Source organism: Pleurodeles waltl, chromosome 11, assembly GCF_031143425.1.
Source record: "Pleurodeles waltl isolate 20211129_DDA chromosome 11, aPleWal1.hap1.20221129, whole genome shotgun sequence".
NCBI lineage: Eukaryota > Metazoa > Chordata > Amphibia > Caudata > Salamandridae > Pleurodeles > Pleurodeles waltl.
The window spans coordinates 37695347-37720461 of record NC_090450.1 but is presented as its reverse complement, the minus strand read 5'-3'; the positions used below and the strand labels follow the sequence as shown (position 1 = coordinate 37720461).

At 49.9% G+C, this 25115-nt stretch overlaps 1 protein-coding gene across 8 annotated transcripts in view; it reads right to left on the bottom strand.

The window, feature by feature from the left end:
- The window catches only part of EIF4G1 (eukaryotic translation initiation factor 4 gamma 1), a 723480-nt gene that overhangs the window by 66806 nt on the left and 631559 nt on the right, over positions 1-25115 (bottom strand). For all 8 annotated transcript variants that reach the window (XM_069212975.1, XM_069212971.1, XM_069212974.1 and 5 more), the window contains 2 exons: positions 16817-16898; positions 15942-16040 (listed from right to left, as the gene is read on the bottom strand). In XM_069212975.1, coding sequence (XP_069069076.1) covers positions 15942-16040; positions 16817-16898 — 181 coding nt within the window. The remainder of the gene's footprint in view (positions 1-15941; positions 16041-16816; positions 16899-25115) is intronic.

Genomic DNA, 25115 nt, shown 5'->3' with positions numbered 1-25115 from the left:
GGTGTTGAAATTTTGAATTCTTTGTGGACTTGGAGTGGCTACTCCTTTTGATGTGTCTATTATGGCTCCCAGGTATTGTTGTACCTTGCGCGGCAGGATTTTGTGAAGTTGACGGTGAACCCTAGTTTGAAGAGGGTTTGTATGATATGATTTGTGTGATTTGAGCACTCTATTAACGAATGGGCCTTGATTAGCCAGTCGTCTAGATATGGGAACACATGTATTTGCTGCCTTCTTATGTGTGCAGCGACTACCGCTAGACATTTGGTAAAGACTCTTGGTGCGGTTGTTAATCCGAAAGGCAGTACCTTGAATTGGTAATGTATTCCCTTGAATACAAACATTAGGTATTTCCTGTGCGATGGGTGTATTGGTATATGGAAATAAGCATCCTTGAGGTCTAAAGTTGCCATGTAGTCGTGTAGTTTTAGCAATGGCAATACTTCTTGTAGTGTGACCATGTGAAAGTGGTCTGATTTGATGAAAGTGTTCACTACTCTGAGGTCTAGGATTGGTCTCAGCGTTTTGTCCTCCTTTGGTATCAGAAAGTACAGTGAGTAAACTCCTGTGTTTATTTGTGTGTTTGGCACTAATTCGATTGCATTCTTTTGCAATAGTGCCTGCATTTCTATCTCCAGGAGTTTGGAATGATGTTTTGTCAAATTTTGTGCTTTTGGTGGTATGTTTGGAGGGAATTGTAGAAATTCTATGCAATAACCATGTTGGATAATTGCTAGAACCCAAGTGTCTGTAGTGATTTCCTCCCATGCTTTGTAATAATGACTTATTCTTCCCCCCACTGGTGTTGTGTGGAGGGGGTGAGTGACATGTGAGTCACTGTTTAGTAGTAGGGGTTTTGGGGCTCTGAAATCTTCCTCTATTCCTAGGGAATTTCCCTCTATATTGTCCCCGAAAACCTCCTCTATACTGTCCCTGGTAACTGGACGGTGTTGCTTGTGAGGTGCTGGCTTGTGTGCTCTGACCCCGAAACCCCCCTCTAAAGGGTGTTTTACGGAATGTGCTGTAATTCCCTCTGTTCTGCGGGGAGTAGAGTGCGCCTATGGCTTTGGCAGTGTCCGTATCTTTTTTGAGTTTCTCAATCGCTGTGTCCACTTCTGGACCGAACAGTTCTTTTTCGTTAAAAGGCATATTGAGAACTGCTTGTTGAATCTCTGGTTTAAATCCAGACGTTCGGAGCCATGCATGCCTTCTGATAGTTACAGATGTATTAATTGTCCGTGCAGCTGTATCTGCAGCGTCCATGGAGGAGCGGATCTGGTTGTTGGAAATGGTCTGTCCCTCCTCAACCACTTGTTTTGCCCTATTTTGTAAGTCCTTGGGCAGATGTTCAATGAGATGTTGCATCTCGTCCCAATGGGCTCTGTCATAGCGCGCAAGTAGTGCCTGGGAGTTCGCGATGCGCCACTGGTTTGCAGCTTGTGCTGCGACTCTTACCAGCTGCATCGAACTTGCGGCTTTCTTTATCTGGGGGTGGTGCATCTCCAGATGTGTGGGAGTTGGCCCTTTTCCTAGCTGCTCCTACAACGACAGTCTGGTGGCAGCTGTGTAGTGATGAAAACCGGGTCTGTAGGAGGCGCCTTATACTTTTTTTTCCACCCTTGGTGTGATTGCCCTACTTTTGACCGGCTCCTTAAAGATTTCTTTTGCGTGCCGGAGCATACCAGGGAGCATAGGCAGGCTTTGGTATGAGCTGTGGGTGGAGGAGTGTGTGTTGAATAAAAAATCATCCTCGACCTGTTCTGAGTGGAGGCTTACGTTGTGAAATTGTGCTGCTCTAGCCACCACTTGAGAATACGCGGTGCTGTCCTCTGGTGGAGATGGCTTCGTAGGGTATGCCTCCGGACTGTTATCTGACACTGGGGCGTCGTATAGGTCCCATGCGTTTTGATCTTGGTCACCCTGGCTTATGGTGGTGTGAGCTGGGGAGTGTGATGGAGTTTGTGCTGGTGAGACGTTAATCACGGGCGGAGGAGAGGGTGGTGGGGTAACTCTTTTCACCACTTTTGGTTGTGGTGTCTGTTCAGTTTGGAACTCCAACCTTCTCTTTCTTCTAATAGGGGGAAGGGTGCTTATTTTTCCTGTCCCCTGCTGTATGAAAATACGCTTTTGCGTATGGTCCACATCAGTTGATTGTAGCTCTTCCTCAAACCTATGCTTTTGCATTTGGGAGGTTAGCGAGTGCTCTTCTGTATAAGAGCCTGAAGCTGGGTCGGTTGCAGTTTGTTTCGGGACCGAAACCCTGTCTGCGTCCTTTTTCGGCTCCGAGGTGACTTTTTTCATTTTCGGGGCCGAAACCTGTCGGCGCCGATCTTCTTCGGGGCCGCTGTCTCGGCGTCGAGCCGTGTCTACACCGGCATCTCGGTGTCGAGGCTTGTCTCCAGCACTTTCTCGGTCCCGAGAAGGCTGCGTGCCGGTGTCTCGACCGGAGTCGGACGATCTCTGCACTGTTTGGGCCTTGTGGCAGTGGCGTCCCCTGGGCCTTGTAAATCTTCCTCTGAGTGGTTTTCGACGTCTTACTCACGGTTTGTGTATCGTCGAATCCTTCGGAGTCTGAGTCTTGGATCGAGAAGGTACCTTCCTCTTCTTGTCCTCGAACTCTCGGTGGGCTGTCGGCGCGGACGCCATCTGAAGTCTTCTGGCTCGACGGTCTCGGAGTGTTTTTCGGGACCGGAACGCACGACAGGCCTCGCAGGTGTCTTTACTGTGCTCAGGTGACAGGCACAGGTTACAGACCAAGTGTTGGTCTGTATAGGGGTATTTATTGTGGCATTTGGGGCAGAAACGGAACGGGGTCCGTTCCATCGGCGTTCTTCAGCACGCGGTCGGGCCGACCAGGCCCCGACGGGGGATCGAAAAAACTACCCCCGAAGGGCACCGGAGCTCTTCGATCCTTCGACGCGGTGTTGAATCTAACTACGCCGATCCCGAACGCAACAATACCGACGAAAATCTTCCGAAATTAGCTATCTTTCCGTTCCGAAACTCGGAGCGACATGAACACGTCCGAACCCGATGGCGGAAAAAAACAATCGAAGATGGAGTCGACGCCCATGCGCAATGGAGACAAAAGGAGGAGTCACTCGGTCCCGTGACTCGAAAGACTTCTTCGAAGAAAAACAACTTGTAACACTCCGGCCCAACATCAGATGGCGAGCTATTGCAAAACATGCGTATCTACAGCGACAGATGCCATCGAACCTCCCCTTTCTATTTTCCAGTTTCACGCCAGAGCAGAGACGGGGGGTCCCTTGACTGATGCTAACTGGTTTACGCAAGGAGGGCACCAAATGTGCCCTTTAAAGCATACTGTGAGCTTGGGGAGGATACCCCTCCCAAGCCATGTACACCTATTTCCAAGGGAGAGTGAGTTGCCTCCCTTTCCCACATGAAATCCTTTGTTCTACCTTCACCTGCCTGGGCAGGTCAAGCAGCAGGAGGGCAGAAACCTGCCTGAGTGGCTGCAGAAGAGCGGGCTTCCCATAAAACCTTAAAAACTAGTAGGAGCAATACAGGGTTTGGGGGCGCCTCTAAGGAGCCCCCAGAGTTCATGGAATCATACAACCAATACTGCCATTAGTACTGGGGTGTGATTCAGACATGTTTGATACCAAACATGCCTAGGTTCTGGTCTGTGGCTAGAACACGGGGAAAAAATCTTCCTGCACTTACGAAGTCCAGTGCATTACAGCTGGAGTTCGTAGGGGCACCTCTGCTAATGCAGGGGTGCCCTCACACAGGAGGGAAAACCATAGGGGTGACTTACATGACCTGGTGAAGCGACCAGTAGTGAAAGGCTGCATGCATCTTTTCACGGCCTGCAGAAAGTTTGCATGGACTCCCCTGGGTGGCATAATACATGCTGCAGCCCATGGGGGACCCCTGGTGTGCCAATGCCCTGGGGACCTAGGTACCATATAAAAGGGACTTATAGGGGTACACCAGTAAGCCAACTGTGGGGTGTAAATGGGACCAAAGCAACCAAATTTGGAGGAGTGTAGGAAGCTGGCGATCTGGCAACCCCTCTAAGAGGCTTCTTAATGCCCTGGGGACCTAGGTACCATATAAAAGGGACTTATAGGGGTACACCAGTAAGCCAACTGTGGGGTGTAAATGGGACCAAAGCAACCAAATTTGGAGGAGAGTGTAGGAAGCTGGCGATCCGGCAACCCCTCTAAGGGGCTTCTTAGCAGTCTTAGGGTGGGGCAGGAGGGGTCATGGTACTCACTGGTTACGATGTCACCTTGTGGCTTTCAATATCCGACTGGATGTCAGAGTCCTGGATAGAGAAGGCCACCTCTTGTTCCAGCTCCTCCTGGTGGGCCTACTCCTCCTAAGATGCCTGGGGTGCCATACAGAACCTTGTGCGACATCTCCAGCCGATGAGCTCTTTTCTTTCGCATGGTCTTCTTTGACTGGAGATTTGCAGGCATTACAGGTAGCTTCCTGGTGATCAGGGCAAAAATTACATACCATATGTGTAGGAAGTTGGCTCTGTATGTGCTATTTCAAAGTAAGGAATAGCATGCACAGAGTCCAAGGGTTCCCCTTAGAGGTAAGATAGTGGTAAAAATAGATAATACTAATGCTCTATTTTGTGGTAGTGTGGTCGAGCAGTAGGCTTATCCAAGGAGTAGTGTTAAGCATTTGTTGTACATACACATAGACAATAAATGAGGTACACACACTCAGAGACAAATCCAGCCAATAGGTTTTTATATAGAAAAATATCTTTTCTTAGTTTATTTTAAGAACCACAGGTTCAAATTCTACATGTAATAGCTCATTCGAAAGGTATTGCAGGTAAGTACTTTAGGAACTTCAAATCATCAAAATTGCATGTATACTTTTCAAGTTATTGACAAATAGCTGTTTTAAAAGTGGACACTTAGTGCAATTTTCACAGTTCCTAGGGGAGGTAAGTTTTGATTAGTTTTTCCAGGTAAGTAAGACACTTACAGGGTTCAGTTCTTGGTCCAAGGTAGCCCACCGTTGGGGGTTCAGAGCAACCCCAAAGTCACCACACCAGCAGCTCAGGGCCGGTCAGGTGCAGAGTTCAAAGTGGTGCCCAAAACACATAGGCTAGAATGGAGAGAAGGGGGTGCCCCGGTTCCGGTCTGCTTGCAGGTAAGTACCCGCGTCTTCGGAGGGCAGACCAGGGGGGTTTTGTAGGGCACCGGGGGGGACACAAGTCCACACAGAAATTTCACCCTCAGCAGCGCGGGGGCGGCCGGGTGCAGTGTAGGAACAGGCGTCGGGTTCGCAATGTTAGTCTATGAGAGATCTCGGGATCTCTTCAGCGCTGCAGGCAGGCAAGGGGGGGATTCCTCGGGGAAACCTCCACTTGGGCAAGGGAGAGGGACTCCTGGGGGTCACTTCTCCAGTGAAAGTCCGGTCCTTCAGGTCCTGGGGGCTGCGGGTGCAGGGTCTCTCCCAGGTGTCGGGACTTTGGATTCAAGGAGTCGCGGTCAGGGGAAGCCTCGGGATTCCCTCTGCAGGCGGCGCTGTGGGGGCTCAGGGGGGACAGGTTTTGGTACTCACAGTATCAGAGTAGTCCTGGGGTCCCTCCTGAGGCGTCGGATCTCCACCAGCCGAGTCGGGGTCGCCGGGTGCAGTGTTGCAAGTCTCACGCTTCTTGCGGGGAGCTTGCAGGGTTCTTTAAAGCTGCTGGAAACAAAGTTGCAGCTTTTCTTGGAGCAGGTCCGCTGTCCTCGGGAGTTTCTTGTCTTTTCGAAGCAGGGGCAGTCCTCAGAGGATGTCGAGGTCGCTGGTCCCTTCGGAAGGCGTCGCTGGAGCAGGATCTTTGGAAGGCAGGAGACAGGCCGGTGAGTTTCTGGAGCCAAGGCAGTTGTCGTCTTCTGGTCTTCCTCTGCAGGGGTTTTTCAGCTAGGCAGTCCTTCTTCTTGTAGTTGCAGGAATCTAATTTTCTAGCGTTCAGGGTAGCCCTTAAATACTAAATTTAAGGGCGTGTTTAGGTCTGGGGGGTTAGTAGCCAATGGCTACTAGCCCTGAGGGTGGGTACACCCTCTTTGTGCCTCCTCCCAAGGGGAGGGGGTCACAATCCTAACCCTATTGGGGGAATCCTCCATCTGCAAGATGGAGGATTTCTAAAAGTTAGAGTCACTTCAGCTCAGGACACCTTAGGGGCTGTCCTGACTGGCCAGTGACTCCTCCTTGTTGCTTTCTTTGTTCCCTCCAGCCTTGCCGCCAAAAGTGGGGGCCGTGGCCGGAGGGGGCGGGCAACTCCACTAAGCTGGAGTGCCCTGCTGGGCTGTGACAAAGGGGTGAGCCTTTGAGGCTCACCGCCAGGTGTCACAGCTCCTGCCTGGGGGAGGTGTTAGCATCTCCACCCAGTGCAGGCTTTGTTACTGGCCTCAGAGTGACAAAGGCACTCTCCCCATGGGGCCAGCAACATGTCTCTAGTGTGGCAGGCTGCTGGAACCAGTCAGCCTACACAGATAGTTGGTTAAGTTTCAGGGGGCACCTCTAAGGTGCCCTCTGTGGTGTATTTTACAATAAAATGTACACTGGCATCAGTGTGCATTTATTGTGCTGAGAAGTTTGATACCAAACTTCCCAGTTTTCAGTGTAGCCATTATGGTGCTGTGGAGTTCGTGTAAAACAGACTCCCAGACCATATACTCTTATGGCTACCCTGCACTTACAATGTCTAAGGTTTTGTGTAGACACTGTAGGGGCACAGTGCTCATGCACTGGTACCCTCACCTATGGTATAGTGCACCCTGCCTTAGGGCTGTAAGGCCTGCTAGAGGGGTGTCTTACCTATACTGCATAGGCAGTGAGAGGCTGGCATGGCACCCTGAGGGGAGTGCCATGTCGACTTACTCATTTTGTTCTCACTAGCACACACAGGCTTGTAAGCAGTGTGTCTGTGCTGAGTGAGGGGTCTCTAGGGTGGCATAAGACATGCTGCAGCCCTTAGAGACCTTTCTTGGCATCAGGGCCCTTGGTACTAGAAGTACCAGTTACAAGGGACTTATCTGAATGCCAGGGTGTGCCAATTGTGGATACAATGGTACATTTTAGGTGAAGGAACACTGGTGCTGGGGCCTGGTTAGCAGGGTCCCAGCACACTTCTCAGTCAAGTCAGCATCAGTATCAGGCAAAAAGTGGGGGGTAACTGCAACAGGGAGCCATTTCTTTACACAAGCCCCCCCCAGCCCACAGGCCAGGAGACTCAGCCCAAGCTGGGAGAGTCTTCCTAGTCTGTCAGGCGAGGAAGAGTAGGAGAAATAGGCTGGTTAGTTGCAGGGCCTACTCTGCCTTACATCCTTCTGTTCAGGTCATTCCCTTTGGGGAACTGACCCACTTCCACAGTGATAGGACCTAGTCTGAATTGCCTCTTGTCTGCCTCTTCAATGTCTCCACCCATTCTTTCTATTTTGGTCTTAGAGGTATCCACCTCTGCTAACCTTATCTTGGCCAGGGTTACCCCTAGCTTACCCAGAGAGGTTACCCAGAGCTGGAGTAACCCCACCATGACTAATAGGGTCAGGGGGCCTAACTTGCTATTTGGCATGGGGTCAGACCACCATGCTAAGGATAGTGCAGCCATAAAGGCTAACACCCAGCAGAGGCCACTGACAGCTGTCAGTGCCCAGAACCACACCTTTAGCTCTTCACCTAAAAGGGAAGGGGCTAAGTTACAGGCCTCTTTGGGTTCAGGTTGCCTGTCTGCTGTATTAGAGTGGGGGGTTACCACATCTTGTAGTAAACACCCTTCTTCCACTCTTTCTTCTGTTAGCTGAGGAGCCACCCACTCAGGTTTAACAGTTGCCTGACTAGCCAGGACTTCTTGTGGGTCAGGTTGGACTTTATCAGGGCCATTTTTGGAGTTCTCCCCTACTGGAGCAGAATCTCCTTGGCTTGCTGTAACCTTGGCTAAAGGTTGTCCACCCTTCCTACTCTGTTTTCTTTTCTTCTTCTTCTGGGGCCTGCTTGCATTTACTGCAGAGGCAGGACTTCCAGAATCCTTGGGAGAGGACTGGCACTGGACCAGTTCCCCTCTTGGGCTCTGACTAACCTCTGGGTAGTCATTTCCAAGGAGACAATCAAGGGGAAGGTCGGTACTGACTACTACCCTTCTCCAGCTAAGAGTGCCACCCACTTCTATGGGCACTAAAGCCACAGGCCTCTTAGTGACCCTGTCTAGGCTAACTCTTACCCTGGCAGTCTCACCTGGGATGTACTGGTTTGAGAGCACCAGCCTGTCATGCACAATAGTGTGACTGGCACAAGTGTCTCTCAGGGCAGTGGTTGGGATTCCATTCACCAGTAGGTGGTGGAAGTGTCTACTTCCCTCTGGAATCTCCAACTCACCTGTTGGGCCCTGTTTCCAGTTGAAGGCTATGAAGACCTCCTCATCTGAGGAGTCATCTCCCATGGCTACACTGGTTACCCCTGGAATTTTGTTCTGGGGTTTGTTTTTGGGACAGGAAGTGTCCTTGGTGTGGTGCCCAGACTGTTTACAGTTGTGGCACCATGCCTTAGTGGCATCCCAGTTCTTACCCTGGTACCCACCTTTGTTTTGGGTTGTGTCTTGGGGCCCACCCACCTGTTCTGGTTTTTGGGGGCCTACAGAGGACTCTTTTTCTTTGTTTCTAGTGTCACCCACTTTCTCCTGGGGAGTTTTTGTAACCCCTTTCTTTTGGTCACCCCCAGTGGAAGTTTTGGTTACCCTAGTCTTGACCCAGTGGTCTGCCTTCTTTCCCAATTCTTGGGGAGAAATTGGACCTAGGTCTACCAGATACTGATGCAACTTTTCATTGAAGCAGTTACTTAAAATGTGTTCTTTCATAAACAAATTATAAAGCCCAACATAGTCACACACTTCATTTCCAGTTAACCAACCATCTAGTGTTTTTACTGAGTAGTCTACAAAATCAACCCAGGTCTGGCTCGAGGATTTTTGAGCCCCCCTGAATCTAATTCTATACTCCTCAGTGGAGAATCCAAAGCCCTCAATCAGGGTACCCTTCATGAGGTCATAAGATTCTGCATCTTTTCCAGAGAGTGTGAGGAGTCTATCCCTACACTTTCCAGTGAACATTTCCCAAAGGAGAGCACCCCAGTGAGATCTGTTTACCTTTCTGGTTACACAAGCCCTCTCAAAAGCTGTGAACCATTTGGTGATGTCATCACCATCTTCATATTTTGTTACAATCCCTTTGGGGATTTTTAGGATGTCAGGAGAATCTCTGACCCTATTTAAGTTGCTGCCACCATCGATGGGACCTAGGCCCATCTCTTTTCTTTCCCTTTCTATGGCTAGGAGCTGCTTTTCCAAAGCCAATCTTTTGACCATCCTGGCTAACAGGGGGTCATCTTCACTGGAGTTATCCTCAGTGATTTCAGAGGTGTTGGTCTCTCCTGTGAGGGAACCAGCATCTCTGACTATTATTTTTGGAGTCAGGGTTTGAGGGACCCTGTTCTCCCTAGATAGGACTGGTAGGGGGGAATTTTCCTCCAAGTCACTATCCTCTTCCTCTGAGTTGCCACCCTCAGAGGGGTTGGCCTTTTCAAACTCTGCCAAAAGCTCCTGGAGCTGTATTTTGGTAGGTTTGGGGCCCATTGTTATTTTCTTTATTTTACAGAGTGACCTTAGCTCCCTCATCTTAAGATGGAGGTAAGGTGTGGTGTCGAGTTCCACCACAGTCACATCTGTGCTAGACATTTTGCTTCTAAAAGTTGGAATACTTTTTAAGAATCTACAACTGGTTCTAGAATCTAATTCAAACTTTTACAAACTTTTAAACTCTAAAAGAAATTCTAAACAGGATCTAACACAAGGCCCTAGCAGGTCTTTTAAGAATTTAGAAAACTTTTCAAATTGCAAAAAATCAATTTCTAATGACAATTTTGGAATTTGTCGTGTGATCAGGTATTGGCTGAGTAGTCCAGCAAATGCAAAGTCTTGTACCCCACCGCTGATCCACCAATGTAGGAAGTTGGCTCTGTATGTGCTATTTCAAAGTAAGGAATAGCATGCACAGAGTCCAAGGGTTCCCCTTAGAGGTAAGATAGTGGTAAAAATAGATAATACTAATGCTCTATTTTGTGGTAGTGTGGTCGAGCAGTAGGCTTATCCAAGGAGTAGTGTTAAGCATTTGTTGTACATACACATAGACAATAAATGAGGTACACACACTCAGAGACAAATCCAGCCAATAGGTTTTTATATAGAAAAATATCTTTTCTTAGTTTATTTTAAGAACCACAGGTTCAAATTCTACATGTAATAGCTCATTCGAAAGGTATTGCAGGTAAGTACTTTAGGAACTTCAAATCATCAAAATTGCATGTATACTTTTCAAGTTATTGACAAATAGCTGTTTTAAAAGTGGACACTTAGTGCAATTTTCACAGTTCCTAGGGGAGGTAAGTTTTGATTAGTTTTTCCAGGTAAGTAAGACACTTACAGGGTTCAGTTCTTGGTCCAAGGTAGCCCACCGTTGGGGGTTCAGAGCAACCCCAAAGTCACCACACCAGCAGCTCAGGGCCGGTCAGGTGCAGAGTTCAAAGTGGTGCCCAAAACACATAGGCTAGAATGGAGAGAAGGGGGTGCCCCGGTTCCGGTCTGCTTGCAGGTAAGTACCCGCGTCTTCGGAGGGCAGACCAGGGGGGTTTTGTAGGGCACCGGGGGGGACACAAGTCCACACAGAAATTTCACCCTCAGCAGCGCGGGGGCGGCCGGGTGCAGTGTAGGAACAGGCGTCGGGTTCGCAATGTTAGTCTATGAGAGATCTCGGGATCTCTTCAGCGCTGCAGGCAGGCAAGGGGGGGATTCCTCGGGGAAACCTCCACTTGGGCAAGGGAGAGGGACTCCTGGGGGTCACTTCTCCAGTGAAAGTCCGGTCCTTCAGGTCCTGGGGGCTGCGGGTGCAGGGTCTCTCCCAGGTGTCGGGACTTTGGATTCAAGGAGTCGCGGTCAGGGGAAGCCTCGGGATTCCCTCTGCAGGCGGCGCTGTGGGGGCTCAGGGGGGACAGGTTTTGGTACTCACAGTATCAGAGTAGTCCTGGGGTCCCTCCTGAGGCGTCGGATCTCCACCAGCCGAGTCGGGGTCGCCGGGTGCAGTGTTGCAAGTCTCACGCTTCTTGCGGGGAGCTTGCAGGGTTCTTTAAAGCTGCTGGAAACAAAGTTGCAGCTTTTCTTGGAGCAGGTCCGCTGTCCTCGGGAGTTTCTTGTCTTTTCGAAGCAGGGGCAGTCCTCAGAGGATGTCGAGGTCGCTGGTCCCTTCGGAAGGCGTCGCTGGAGCAGGATCTTTGGAAGGCAGGAGACAGGCCGGTGAGTTTCTGGAGCCAAGGCAGTTGTCGTCTTCTGGTCTTCCTCTGCAGGGGTTTTTCAGCTAGGCAGTCCTTCTTCTTGTAGTTGCAGGAATCTAATTTTCTAGCGTTCAGGGTAGCCCTTAAATACTAAATTTAAGGGCGTGTTTAGGTCTGGGGGGTTAGTAGCCAATGGCTACTAGCCCTGAGGGTGGGTACACCCTCTTTGTGCCTCCTCCCAAGGGGAGGGGGTCACAATCCTAACCCTATTGGGGGAATCCTCCATCTGCAAGATGGAGGATTTCTAAAAGTTAGAGTCACTTCAGCTCAGGACACCTTAGGGGCTGTCCTGACTGGCCAGTGACTCCTCCTTGTTGCTTTCTTTGTTCCCTCCAGCCTTGCCGCCAAAAGTGGGGGCCGTGGCCGGAGGGGGCGGGCAACTCCACTAAGCTGGAGTGCCCTGCTGGGCTGTGACAAAGGGGTGAGCCTTTGAGGCTCACCGCCAGGTGTCACAGCTCCTGCCTGGGGGAGGTGTTAGCATCTCCACCCAGTGCAGGCTTTGTTACTGGCCTCAGAGTGACAAAGGCACTCTCCCCATGGGGCCAGCAACATGTCTCTAGTGTGGCAGGCTGCTGGAACCAGTCAGCCTACACAGATAGTTGGTTAAGTTTCAGGGGGCACCTCTAAGGTGCCCTCTGTGGTGTATTTTACAATAAAATGTACACTGGCATCAGTGTGCATTTATTGTGCTGAGAAGTTTGATACCAAACTTCCCAGTTTTCAGTGTAGCCATTATGGTGCTGTGGAGTTCGTGTAAAACAGACTCCCAGACCATATACTCTTATGGCTACCCTGCACTTACAATGTCTAAGGTTTTGTGTAGACACTGTAGGGGCACAGTGCTCATGCACTGGTACCCTCACCTATGGTATAGTGCACCCTGCCTTAGGGCTGTAAGGCCTGCTAGAGGGGTGTCTTACCTATACTGCATAGGCAGTGAGAGGCTGGCATGGCACCCTGAGGGGAGTGCCATGTCGACTTACTCATTTTGTTCTCACTAGCACACACAGGCTTGTAAGCAGTGTGTCTGTGCTGAGTGAGGGGTCTCTAGGGTGGCATAAGACATGCTGCAGCCCTTAGAGACCTTTCTTGGCATCAGGGCCCTTGGTACTAGAAGTACCAGTTACAAGGGACTTATCTGAATGCCAGGGTGTGCCAATTGTGGATACAATGGTACATTTTAGGTGAAGGAACACTGGTGCTGGGGCCTGGTTAGCAGGGTCCCAGCACACTTCTCAGTCAAGTCAGCATCAGTATCAGGCAAAAAGTGGGGGGTAACTGCAACAGGGAGCCATTTCTTTACAATATGTAAGGAAATGCCTCCTTGGCATGGTTGCCCCCTGACTTTTTGCCTTTGCTGATGCTATGTTTACAATTGAAAGTGTGCTGAGGCCTGCTAACCAGGCCCCAGCACCAGTGTTCTTTCCCTAACCTGTACTTTTGTATCCACAATTGGCAGACCCTGGCATCCAGATAAGTCCCTTGTAACTGGTACTTCTAGTACCAAGGGCCCTGATGCCAAGGAAGGTCTCTAAGGGCTGCAGCATGTCTTATGCCACCCTGGAGACCTCTCACTCAGCACAGACACACTGCTTACCAGCTTGTGTGTGCTAGTGAGGACAAAACGAGTAAGTCGACATGGCACTCCCCTCAGGGTGCCATGCCAGCCTCTCACTGCCTATGCAGTATAGGTAAGACACCCCTCTAGCAGGCCTTACAGCCCTAAGGCAGGGTGCACTATACCATAGGTGAGGGTACCAGTGCATGAGCATGGTACCCCTACAGTGTCTAAACAAAACCTTAGACATTGTAAGTGCAGGGTAGCCATAAGAGTATATGGTCTGGGAGTCTGTCAAACACGAACTCCACAGCACCATAATGGCTACACTGAAAACTGGGAAGTTTGGTATCAAACTTCTCAGCACAATAAATGCACACTGATGCCAGTGTACATTTTATTGTAAAACACACCACAGAGGGCACCTTAGAGGTGCCCCCTGAAACCTATCCGACTATCTGTGTAGGCTGACTGGTTCCAGCAGCCTGCCACACTAGAGACATGTTGCTGGCCCCATGGGGAGAGTGCCTTTGTCACTCTGAGGCCAGTAACAAAGCCTGCACTGGGTGGAGATGCTAACACCTCCCCCAGGCAGGAGCTGTGACACCTGGCGGTGAGCCTCAAAGGCTCACCCCTTTGTCACAGCCCAGCAGGGCACTCCAGCTTAGTGGAGTTGCCCGCCCCCTCCGGCCACGGCCCCCACTTTTGGCGGCAAGGCTGGAGGGAACAAAGAAAGCAACAAGGAGGAGTCACTGGCCAGTCAGGACAGCCCCTAAGGTGTCCTGAGCTGAGGTGACTCTGACTTTTAGAAATCCTCCATCTTGCAGATGGAGGATTCCCCCAATAGGGTTAGGATTGTGACCCCCTCCCCTTGGGAGGAGGCACAAAGAGGGTGTACCCACCCTCAGGGCTAGTAGCCATTGGCTACTAACCCCCCAGACCTAAACACGCCCTTAAATTTAGTATTTAAGGGCTACCCTGAACCCTAGAAAATTAGATTCCTGCAACTACAAGAAGAAGGACTGCCTAGCTGAAAAACCCCTGCAGAGGAAGACCAGAAGACGACAACTGCCTTGGCTCCAGAAACTCACCGGCCTGTCTCCTGCCTTCCAAAGATCCTGCTCCAGCGACGCCTTCCGAAGGGACCAGCGACCTCGACATCCTCTGAGGACTGCCCCTGCTTCGAAAAGACAAGAAACTCCCGAGGACAGCGGACCTGCTCCAAGAAAAGCTGCAACTTTGTTTCCAGCAACTTTAAAGAACCCTGCAAGCTCCCCGCAAGAAGCGTGAGACTTGCAACACTGCACCCGGCGACCCCGACTCGGCTGGTGGCGATCCAACACCTCAGGAGGGACCCCAGGACTACTCTGATACTGTGAGTACCAAAACCTGTCCCCCCTGAGCCCCCACAGCGCCGCCTGCAGAGGGAATCCCGAGGCTTCCCCTGACCGCGACTCTTTTGAACCTAAAGTCCCGACACCTGGGAGAGACCCTGCACCCGCAGCCCCCAGGACCTGAAGGACCGGACTTTCACTGGAGAAGTGACCCCCAGGAGTCCCTCTCTCTTGCCCAAGTGGAGGTTTCCCCGAGGAATCCCCCCCTTGCCTGCCTGCAGCGCTGAAGAGATCCCGAGATCTCTCATAGACTAACATTGCGAACCCGACGCTTGTTTCTACACTGCACCCGGCCGCCCCCGCGCCGCTGAGGGTGAAATTTCTGTGTGGACTTGTGTCCCCCCCGGTGCCCTACAAAACCCCCCTGGTCTGCCCTCCGAAGACGCGGGTACTTACCTGCAAGCAGACCGGAACCGGGGCACCCCCTTCTCTCCATTCTAGCCTATGTGTTTTGGGCACCACTTTGGACTCTGCACCTGACCGGCCCTGAGCTGCTGGTGTGGTGACTTTGGGGTTGCTCTGAACCCCCAACGGTGGGCTACCTTGGACCAAGAACTGAGCCCTGTAAGTGTCTTACTTACCTGGTTAATCTAACAAATACTTACCTCCCCTAGGAACTGTGAAAATTGCACTAAGTGTCCACTTTTAAAACAGCTATTTGTCAATAACTTGAAAAGTATACATGCAATTTTGATGATTTGAAGTTCCTAAAGTACTTACCTGCAATACCTTTCGAATGAGATATTACATGTAGAATTTGAACCTGTGGTTCTTAAAATAAACTAAGAAAAGATATTTTTCTATACAAGACCTATTGGCTGGATTTGTCTCTGAGTGTGTGTACCTCATTTATTGTCTATGTGTATGTACAACAAATGCTTAACACTACTCCTTGGATAAGCCTACTGCTCGACCACACTACCACAAAATAGAGCATTAGTATTATCTATTTTTACCACTATTTTACCTCTAAGGGGAACCCTTGGACTCTGTGCATGCTATTCCTTACTTTGAAATAGCACATACAGAGCCAACTTCCTACACCATATGTCGGTCAGTGTAGGAGAATTTAGAGTGGCACAGAGGACAGAAATGAAACTGTGTCCGTTCCATTAGCTTAGCATATTCTTCGGTACCTTCTGGTGAAATAGGCCCGAAACGGGCAAGGGTGCCATACAGGGCGCAGTCTTTGCCCACAGCGACGAGTGGAAACGAATGCAAAGATAGAAATATGCAACTGAGAAAAAAATACTGCTGATAAAGGGAAGACGGAAGGAAAGTTTCAGACTGGAGCAAGTCGAAAGATGGAGTGAAGACACGTCCGAACCAAACGGCAGAGAGAAAACAATCTAACACAGGAGTTGATGCCCATGCGCAATATCACCGAGAAGTCACTCGATCCCATGACCTGAAATGCTTTTTGGAAGAAAAACTTGCAACACTCTGGACCCAACAGTAGCTAGCAAGAGTATGCAGAGCATGTGTATCTACAGCCACACATGCTATCGAATTTTTATTTACGCCGCTTTTATCTATTAGTCATAAGCCGGCTTTAAAATACATGCCAGTATCTGCTGGAGCACATAGTAAATTATCAATATTCACTTAAACCAAGCTGAGGTTTTTACCTTCTCTGTGATGAACTTATTTACATCCTCCTCTTCCGATAGGAACTCTTTCCAGCTAAGTCCAGCTTCCCTCCATAGCTCTCCAGCCTTCTTGTGACTCTGGGGAAGAGACATTTGTGATCAACTGATAATCAATTTATTTAAGACATTTTGGATAAAGTAGAGGCACTATTGAGGAAGCTATAGGCACTTCTAGGAGATTATTGCATGAAGTTCAACTCTGATAAGCAGGAGTTCTCTTAAAATTGCAGCATTAGGAATCCTACAGCCTTGCCTATAATTCCAAAATTGCAAGCACCTAACTGAAAATACTTCGGCATAGCAAGTCCAGCCAATTTATTATCCCAGAACCAGTGCTTAATTTGTAAATAAAAAGGTGCCGTGCTCAAAGCCTTCCTCTTAAACACACGGCTGCTGCAATTAAATGTGCGAGCACAGAATACTGAGGCAGCGTAATCCCGATGCCATCTCTGACCTCTTCAATCCATTTAAAGCCACTTCAGCTTTTTTCTTTCTCTCATTGTGATGCTTTTCATCTTTCTCTTCCTCCGTCTTTCCCAGATGTTTCTTTTGCTCGCAGCAAATGCTTGAGGCAGAAGACTAAGCATTTGCCCTCAAAAATAAGTGCCGGTGCTCAGCACCGGAAACAACAAGCACAAATTAAACACTGCCCAGAACTCAATTAATCAGCTGCAAATGCGCAAGGGTTCCTAATGTTGCAGCTTGTGACTTTTCACAGCCACATTTTTTGCTTAATCATTTAGAATCTTCACCCCCCTGTTTTGGTCCTTAGTTTGAAAAGTGGACATGTTCCAATCTCGCTCCTACCATAGACACTGGGTTTTACATAGAGCAGCAACTCCCGAAATACTTACCATTCCTTTACACAGCAATCCCAAGATTTCGACAAGCAAAATGCTGGCTTTACCAATTGGAACAAGTGGCTTTGTCACTTCCCTGCAAGAAAAATTAGGAAATATTAGTAGGCATTTGAGCAATGTAAGAAAGCACCCTTTTTGACATGGTTAGCTCCCACTTTTGCCTGGTTTCCGATATGGCTTTGACTGTTAAGTGTACTGGGTCCTGGCAATACAGGTCCCCAGTGCCAGATCTTTCCCCAAAATTGCAGTTATTTTGAACACTCAAACTCTTTAAGTACCACTGTAAGTCCCTAGTAAATGGTACCCATGCTACCTAGGGCACTAAGAAGGTCTCTGAGGGCTGCAGTACCAATTGCTCTACCCTCCGGGACCTCTCACGTAACCTACATGGTGTGCTTCCATTGCAGACTGCATGTGTTGGTGCAGGCTAAATTGAAAACTCAACTGACCTACATCACTGTATGCCAGGTCCCCTATCAATGCATGTGTCAGGTATAAGTCACCCCTAAAGGTGGGTGCATCCCCACAAGCCCACAAAACACCCTCAGTGGCACAGGGGGCGGCCGGGTACAGTAGGCAAAGTAGGCATCGGTTTTGCTATAGAAAGCAATGGAGGGGCCCCGGGTCACTTAGGTGATGTCGGCAGGGCACAGGGGGGCTTCTCGGGCCAGCCACTGCCTGGGCTAGGATGAGTGCCGCCTGCTGGTCACTTCTGCACTGGTAGTTGGTTCCTCCTCTCGGTCCTTGGTCTCTGGTCTTGGAAGAGACTCACTTCCCGCCGGAGGCGTGCGACTTCACACTCTGCACCCGACGCCCCTGGCTCGAGTTAAGGTGAACCAACAATGTAGAGAGGAGTCACAGGCGACTCCAATGACGTGGACACCCTGAGTCAACACCCCCCGCACCCTCACAGAAATACCTGCAGAGAGGATCCAGAGGCTCCCCCTGACCGCGACTGCCTGGTAACAAAGGAACCAGACGCCTGGACCAAGCACTGCACCCGCAGCGGTCAGGACAAATCGGAACCACCTACCAGTGCAGGAGCAACCAGCAGACGACCCTCATCCTAGCCCAGTCAGTGGCTGGCCCGAGAAGCCTCCGTGTCATGCCTGCATCGCCAGATTGACCCCCCAGGGCCCTCCATTGCTTTCTATAGCAAACCCAACGCCTACTTCGCACACTGCACCCAGCACTGTGCCGTTGAGGATGTGTTGTGTGCCTGTATCTCCTCCTTCCCCCCCCTCCCCCCTCTACAAAAACCCCTGGTCTGCTCCCCGAGGACACAGGTACTTACCTGCTAGCAGAGTGGAACCAGAGCACCCGTATTCTTGATAGGCCCCTATGTGTTTTGGGCCCTCCTTTAACCTCTGCATGTGACTGGCCTGGTATTCTTTGTTCCTTTGTTCTGCTTCTCTGGCCTGAGTTTGGCTTGTCAGCAGGAGGGCAGACCAGTGTCTGGGGTCAGCAGCAGCACGGGCTGGCAGCTGGATCCCATAAGGCTGCACCAGCAGAACTGGGGGATCCCCTAGGGAACCCCCAGAGACCATGGTATCATGCAAGTAACACTGCAACCAGTGTAGTTGCATGATTCCAACATGTTTTATATCTAACATGCCTAGGTTCGGAGTAACAGTTATGTAGTTGGACAACTCGTGTTAACCATTGTCCACTACATACCTTAAGATGGCTTCCCTGCCCTTACAGTCCAGAAATTGGCCTGGGGTCTATAGGGGTATCCTGCTCATGCAGGTGTATCCTCACACTTGAGACATGCACCCTGCCCTTGGGCTGGAGGGCCTACCAGAGGGGTGACTTGTATTGTCTAAGTGCAATAGTAAGGTTTGGCAGTAAAGGGTGCAGTTTGACAGGCTCCTACAGGTGGCACAATACATGCTATAGCCCACAGGAGACTCCTGGTGCACCAATGCCCTTTGTGTCTAGGTACCATATACTACGGACTTACAGGGGTGTACCAGTATGCTAATTGTGGGTGTAGAAAGTAAAACAACTAAATTTAGGGGAGAGAGCACTGTCACTGGGGTTCTGGTTAGCAGGATCCCAGTGAACTACAGTCCAAGCACACGGACATCAGGCAAAAGGTGAGGACAACTATGCCAGAAAGATGGCACTTTCCTACAACCGGATTATGAAGTTCTGGAGTTTGTAACATCAAAAGAACTGTTATTTTTCTAAATTGGTCTAGGATTTATTATTTGAGTGTCTTATTGCCTCAGTGAGTACAACCAATGCTTAGCACTACCCTCTGATAAGCCTAACTGCACACCCACATTACCGCAAAATAGAGCGTTGGTACGGTCTACTTTTGCCTCCGAAAACCAACTGGGGATTCACTGGGCTCTACGCATGGTGTACTTTTTTATAGGAGCCAGCTTCGTACCGGTGGAGCCAATCTTCCTTCTTGAGAATGAGGTAGTACCACCAGTAAACTCCTGCTCCTCTATGTAGTGGCCTTGAGTGCATGGAACCCTTATGGAGCAAGTTTGAGGCCTCTTGAAAGAGGGTGAGATTCTTCACGATACAAACACTACTACAGAAGTCACCCTGTACATCCTAGGAAGTGATTAATATCAGGGACCGATCTGTGCTTGTGGACTTCCTTTGAAGTATGCTTAACAGCCGATAAACACACTTCAATGATGCATAACTGGATTAAAACTGACTTGTCAACCCTTCACAGTCGTTCATTGCAAACTAATTACAATTAAGGTACAGCAATCACTTGGAGGGAGAACATCTCATAGCCTCACCAATGTTTGTTATTGTACTTATCTGGAAGGAGCAGGAGATGGAACTAAATGAGTTCAGAAGCCGTGTACTAACTGCAGGTTTGGTGGGTCTGTGTGGATAATCTTTCCCTTATTGTAGGAAGTTGGCTCTGTATGTGCTATTTCAAAGTAAGGAATAGCATGCACAGAGTCCAAGGGTTCCCCTTAGAGGTAAAATAGTGGTAAAAATAGATAATACTAATGCTCTATTTTGTGGTAGTGTGGTCGAGCAGTAGGCTTATCCAAGGAGTAGTGTTAAGCATTTGTTGTACATACACAGACAATAAATGAGGTACACACACTCAGAGACAAATCCAGCCAATAGGTTTTGTTATAGAAAAATATCTTTTCTTAGTTTATTTTAAGAACCACAGGTTCAAATTCTACAAGTAATATCTCATTCGAAAGGTATTGCAGGTAAGTACTTTAGGAACTTCAAATCAAAAATTGCATGTATACTTTACAAGTTATTGACAAATAGCTGTTTTAAAAGTGGACACTTAGTGCAATTTTCACAGTTCCTGGGGGAGGTAAGTTTTTGTTAGTTTTACCAGGTAAGTAAGACACTAACAGGGTTCAGTTCTTGGTCCAAGGTAGCCCACCGTTGGGGGTTCAGAGCAACCCCAAAGTCACCACACCAGCAGCTCAGGGCCGGTCAGGTGCAGAGTTCAACGTGGTGCCCAAAACACATAGGCTAGAATGGAGAGAAGGGGGTGCCCCGGTTCCGGTCTGCTTGCAGGCAAGTACCCGCGTCTTCGGAGGGCAGACCAGGGGGGTTTTGTAGGGCACCGGGGGGGGACACAAGCCCACACAGAAATTTCACCCTCAGCAGCGCGGGGGCGGCCGGGTGCAGTGTAGAAACAAGCGTCGGGTTCGCAATGTTAGTCTATGAGAGATCTCGGGATCTCTTCAGCGCTGCAGGCAGGCAAGGGGGGGGGGTTCCTCGGGGAAACCTCCACTTGGACAAGGGAGAGGGACTCCTGGGGGTCACTTCTCCAGTGAAAGTCCGGTCCTTCAGGTCCTGGGGGCTGCGGGTGCAGGGTCTCTCCCAGGCGTCGGGACTTTGGATTCAAAGAGTCGCGGTCAGGGGAAGCCTCGGGATTCCCTCTGCAGGCGGCGCTGTGGGGGCTCAGGGGGGACAGGTTTTGGTACTCACAGTATCAGAGTAGTCCTGGGGTCCCTCCTGAGGTGTTGGATCTCCACCAGCCGAGTCGGGGTCGCCGGGTGCAGTGTTGCAAGTCTCACGCTTCTTGCGGGGAGCTTGCAGGGTTCTTTAAAGCTGCTGGAAACAAAGTTGCAGCTTTTCTTGGAGCAGGTCCGCTGTCCTCGGGAGTTTCTTGTCTTTTCGAAGCAGGGGCAGTCCTCAGAGGATGTCGAGGTCGCTGGTCCCTTTGGAAGGCGTCGCTGGAGCAGGATCTTTGGAAGGCAGGAGACAGGCCGGTGAGTTTCTGGAGCCAAGGCAGTTGTTGTCTTCTGGTCTTCCTCTGCAGGGGTTTTCAGCTAGGCAGTCCTTCTTCTTGTAGTTGCAGGAATCTAATTTTCTAGGGTTCAGGGTAGCCCTTAAATACTAAATTTAAGGGCGTGTTTAGGTCTGGGGGGTTAGTAGCCAATGGCTACTAGCCCTGAGGGTGGGTACACCCTCTTTGTGCCTCCTCCCAAGGGGAGGGGGTCACAATCCTAACCCTATTGGGGGAATCCTCCATCTGCAAGATGGAGGATTTCTAAAAGTTAGAGTCACTTCAGCTCAGGACACCTTAGGGGCTGTCCTGACTGGCCAGTGACGACTCCTTGTTTTTCTCATTATTTTCTCTGGCCTTGCCGCCAAAAGTGGGGCCTGGCCGGAGGGGGCGGGCAACTCCACTAGCTGGAGTGTCCTGCTGGGTTGGCACAAAGGAGGTGAGCCTTTGAGGCTCACCGCCAGGTGTGACAATTCCTGCCTGGGGGAGGTGTTAGCATCTCCACCCAGTGCAGGCTTTGTTACTGGCCTCAGAGTGACAAAGGCACTCTCCCCATGGGGCCAGCAACATGTCTCGGTTTGTGGCAGGCTGCTAAAACTAGTCAGCCTACACAGATAGTCGGTTAAGTTTCAGGGGGCACCTCTAAGGTGCCCTCTGGGGTGTATTTTACAATAAAATGTACACTGGCATCAGTGTGCATTTATTGTGCTGAGAAGTTTGATACCAAACTTCCCAGTTTTCAGTGTAGCCATTATGGTGCTGTGGAGTTCGTGTAAAACAGACTCCCAGACCATATACTCTTATGGCTACCCTGCACTTACAATGTCTAAGGTTTTGTTTAGACACTGTAGGGGTACCATGCTCATGCACTGGTACCCTCACCTATGGTATAGTGCACCCTGCCTTAGGGCTGTAAGGCCTGCTAGAGGGGTGTCTTACCTATACTGCATAGGCAGTGAGAGGCTGGCATGGCACCCTGAGGGGAGTGCCATGTCGACTTACTCGTTTTGTCCTCACTAGCACACACAAGCTGGCAAGCAGTGTGTTTGTGCTGAGTGAGAGGTCTCCAGGGTGGCATAAGACATGCTGCAGCCCTTAGAGACCTTCCTTGGCATCAGGGCCCTTGGTACTAGGAGTACCAGTTACAAGGGACTTATCTGGATGCCAGGGTCTGCCAATTGTGGATACAAAAGTACAGGTTAGGGAAAGAACACTGGTGCTGGGGCCTGGTTAGCAGGCCTCAGCACACTTTCAATTGTAAACATAGCATCAGCAAAGGCAAAAAGTCAGGGGGCAACCATGCCAAGGAGGCATTTCCTTACACAACCCCCCCCCCAAACGAAAGAGGATGAGACTAACCTTTCCCAAGAGAGTCTTCATTTTCTAAGTGGAAGAACCTGGAAAAGCCATCTGCATTGGCATGGGCAGTCCCAGGTCTGTGTTCCACTATAAAGTCCATTCCCTGTAGGGAGATGGACCACCTCAACAGTTTAGGATTTTCACCTTTCATTTGCATCAGCCATTTGAGAGGTCTGTGGTCAGTTTGAACTAGGAAGTGAGTCCCAAAGAGGTATGGTCTCAGCTTCTTCAGGGACCAAACCACAGCAAAGGCCTCCCTCTCAATGGCACTCCAACGCTGCTCCCTGGGGAGTAACCTCCTGCTAATGAAAGCAACAGGCTGGTCAAGGCCATCATCATTTGTTTGGGACAAAACTGCCCCTATCCCATGTTCAGAGGCATCAGTCTGCACAATGAACTGCTTAGAATAATCTGGAGCTTTTAGAACTGGTGCTGAGCACATTGCCTGTTTCAGGGTGTCAAAGGCCTGTTGGCATTCCACAGTCCAGTTCACTTTCTTGGGCATTTTCTTGGAGGTGAGTTCAGTGAGGGCTGTCACAATGGATCCATATCCCTTCACAAACCTCCTGTAATACCCAGTCAAGCCAAGGAATGCCCTGACTTGAGTCTGGGTTTTTGGAGCTACCCAGTCCAGAATAGTCTGGATCTTGGGTTGGAGTGGCTGAACTTGGCCTCCACCTACAAGGTGGCCCAAGTAAACCACAGTTCCCTGCCCTATCTGGCATTTGGATGCCTTGATAGAGAGGCCTGCAGATTGCAGAGCCTTCAAAACCTTCTTCAGGTGGACCAGGTGATCCTGCCAGGTGGAGCTAAAGACAGCAATATCATCAAGATAAGCTGTGCTAAAGGACTCCAAGCCAGCAAGGACTTGATTCACCAACCTTTGGAAGGTGGCAGGGGCATTCTTTAAACCAAAGGGCATAACAGTAAACTGATAATGCCCATCAGGTGTGGAGAATGCTGTTTTCTCTTTTGCTCCAGGTGCCATTTTTATTTGCCAGTACCCTGCTGTCAAGTCAAAGGTACTTAAGAATTTGGCAGCACCTAATTTGTCTATTAGCTCATCAGCTCTTTGATTTGGATGAGCATCTGTCTTGGTGACAGAATTGAGCCCCCTGTAGTCCACACAAAACCTCATCTCTTTCTTTCCATCTTTGGTGTGAGGTTTGAGGACTAAGACCACTGGGCTAGCCCAGGGGCTGTCAGAGCGCTCAATTACTCCCAATTCCAGCATCTTGTGGACTTCCACCTTGATGCTTTCCTTAACATGGTCAGACTGTCTAAAGATTTTGTTTTTGACAGGCATGCTGTCTCCTGTGTCCACATCATGGGTACACAGGTGTGTCTGACCAGGGGTTAAGGAGAAGAGTTCAGGAAACTGTTGTAGGACTCTCCTACAATCAGCTTGCTGTTGGCCAGAGAGGGTGTCTGAGTAGATCACTCCATCTACTGTGCCATCTTTTGGGTCTGATGACAGAAGATCAGGGAGAGGTTCACTCTCTGCCTCCTGATCCTCATCTGTTACCATCAACAGATTCACATCAGCCCTGTCATGGAAGAGCTTAAGGCGGTTCACATGGATCACCCTCTTGGGGCTCCTGCATGTGCCCAGGTCCACCAGGTAGGTGACCTGACTCTTCCTTTCTAGCACTGGGTAAGGGCCACTCCATTTGACCTGGAGTGCCCTGGGAGCCACAGGCTCCAGAACCCAGACTTTCTGCCCTGGTTGGAACTCAACCAGTGCAGCCTTTTGGTCATACCAAAACTTCTGGAGCTGTTGGCTGGCCTCAAGGTTTTTGGTTGCCTTTTCCATGTACTCTGCCATTCTAGAGCGAAGGCCAAGTACATAGTCCACTATGTCCTGTTTAGGCTCATGGAGAGGTCTCTCCCAGCCTTCTTTAACAAGGGAAAGTGGTCCCCTTACAGGATGACCAAACAGAAGTTCAAAGGGTGAGAATCCTACTCCCTTCTGTGGCACCTCTCTGTAAGCGAAAAGCAGACATGGCAAGAGGACATCCCATCTCCTTTTGAGCTTTTCTGGAAGCCCCATGATCATGCCTTTTAATGTCTTGTTGAATCTCTCAACCAAGCCATTAGTTTGTGGATGGTATGGTGTAGTGAATTTATAAGTCACTCCACACTCATTCCACATGTGCTTTAGGTATGCTGACATGAAGTTGGTACCTCTGTCAGACACCACCTCCTTAGGGAAACCCACTCTGGTAAAGATACCAATGAGGGCCTTGGCTACTGCAGGGGCAGTAGTCGACCTAAGGGGAATAGCTTCAGGATACCTGGTAGCATGATCCACTACTACCAGGATATACATATTTCCTGAGGCTGTGGGAGGTTCTAGTGGACCAACTATGTCCACACCCACTCTTTCAAAGGGAACCCCCACCACTGGAAGTGGAATGAGGGGGGCCTTTGGATGTCCACCTGTCTTACCACTGGCTTGACAGGTGGGGCAGGAGAGGCAAAACTCCTTAACCTTCTGGGACATATTGGGCCAGTAGAAGTGGTTGACTAACCTCTCCCACATCTTGGTTTGTCCCAAATGTCCAGCAAGGGGAATGTCATGGGCCAATGTTAGGATGAACTTCCTGAACAGCTGAGGCACTACCACTCTCCTAGTGGCACCAGGTTTGGGGTCTCTGGCCTCAGTGTACAGGAGTCCATCTTTCCAATAGA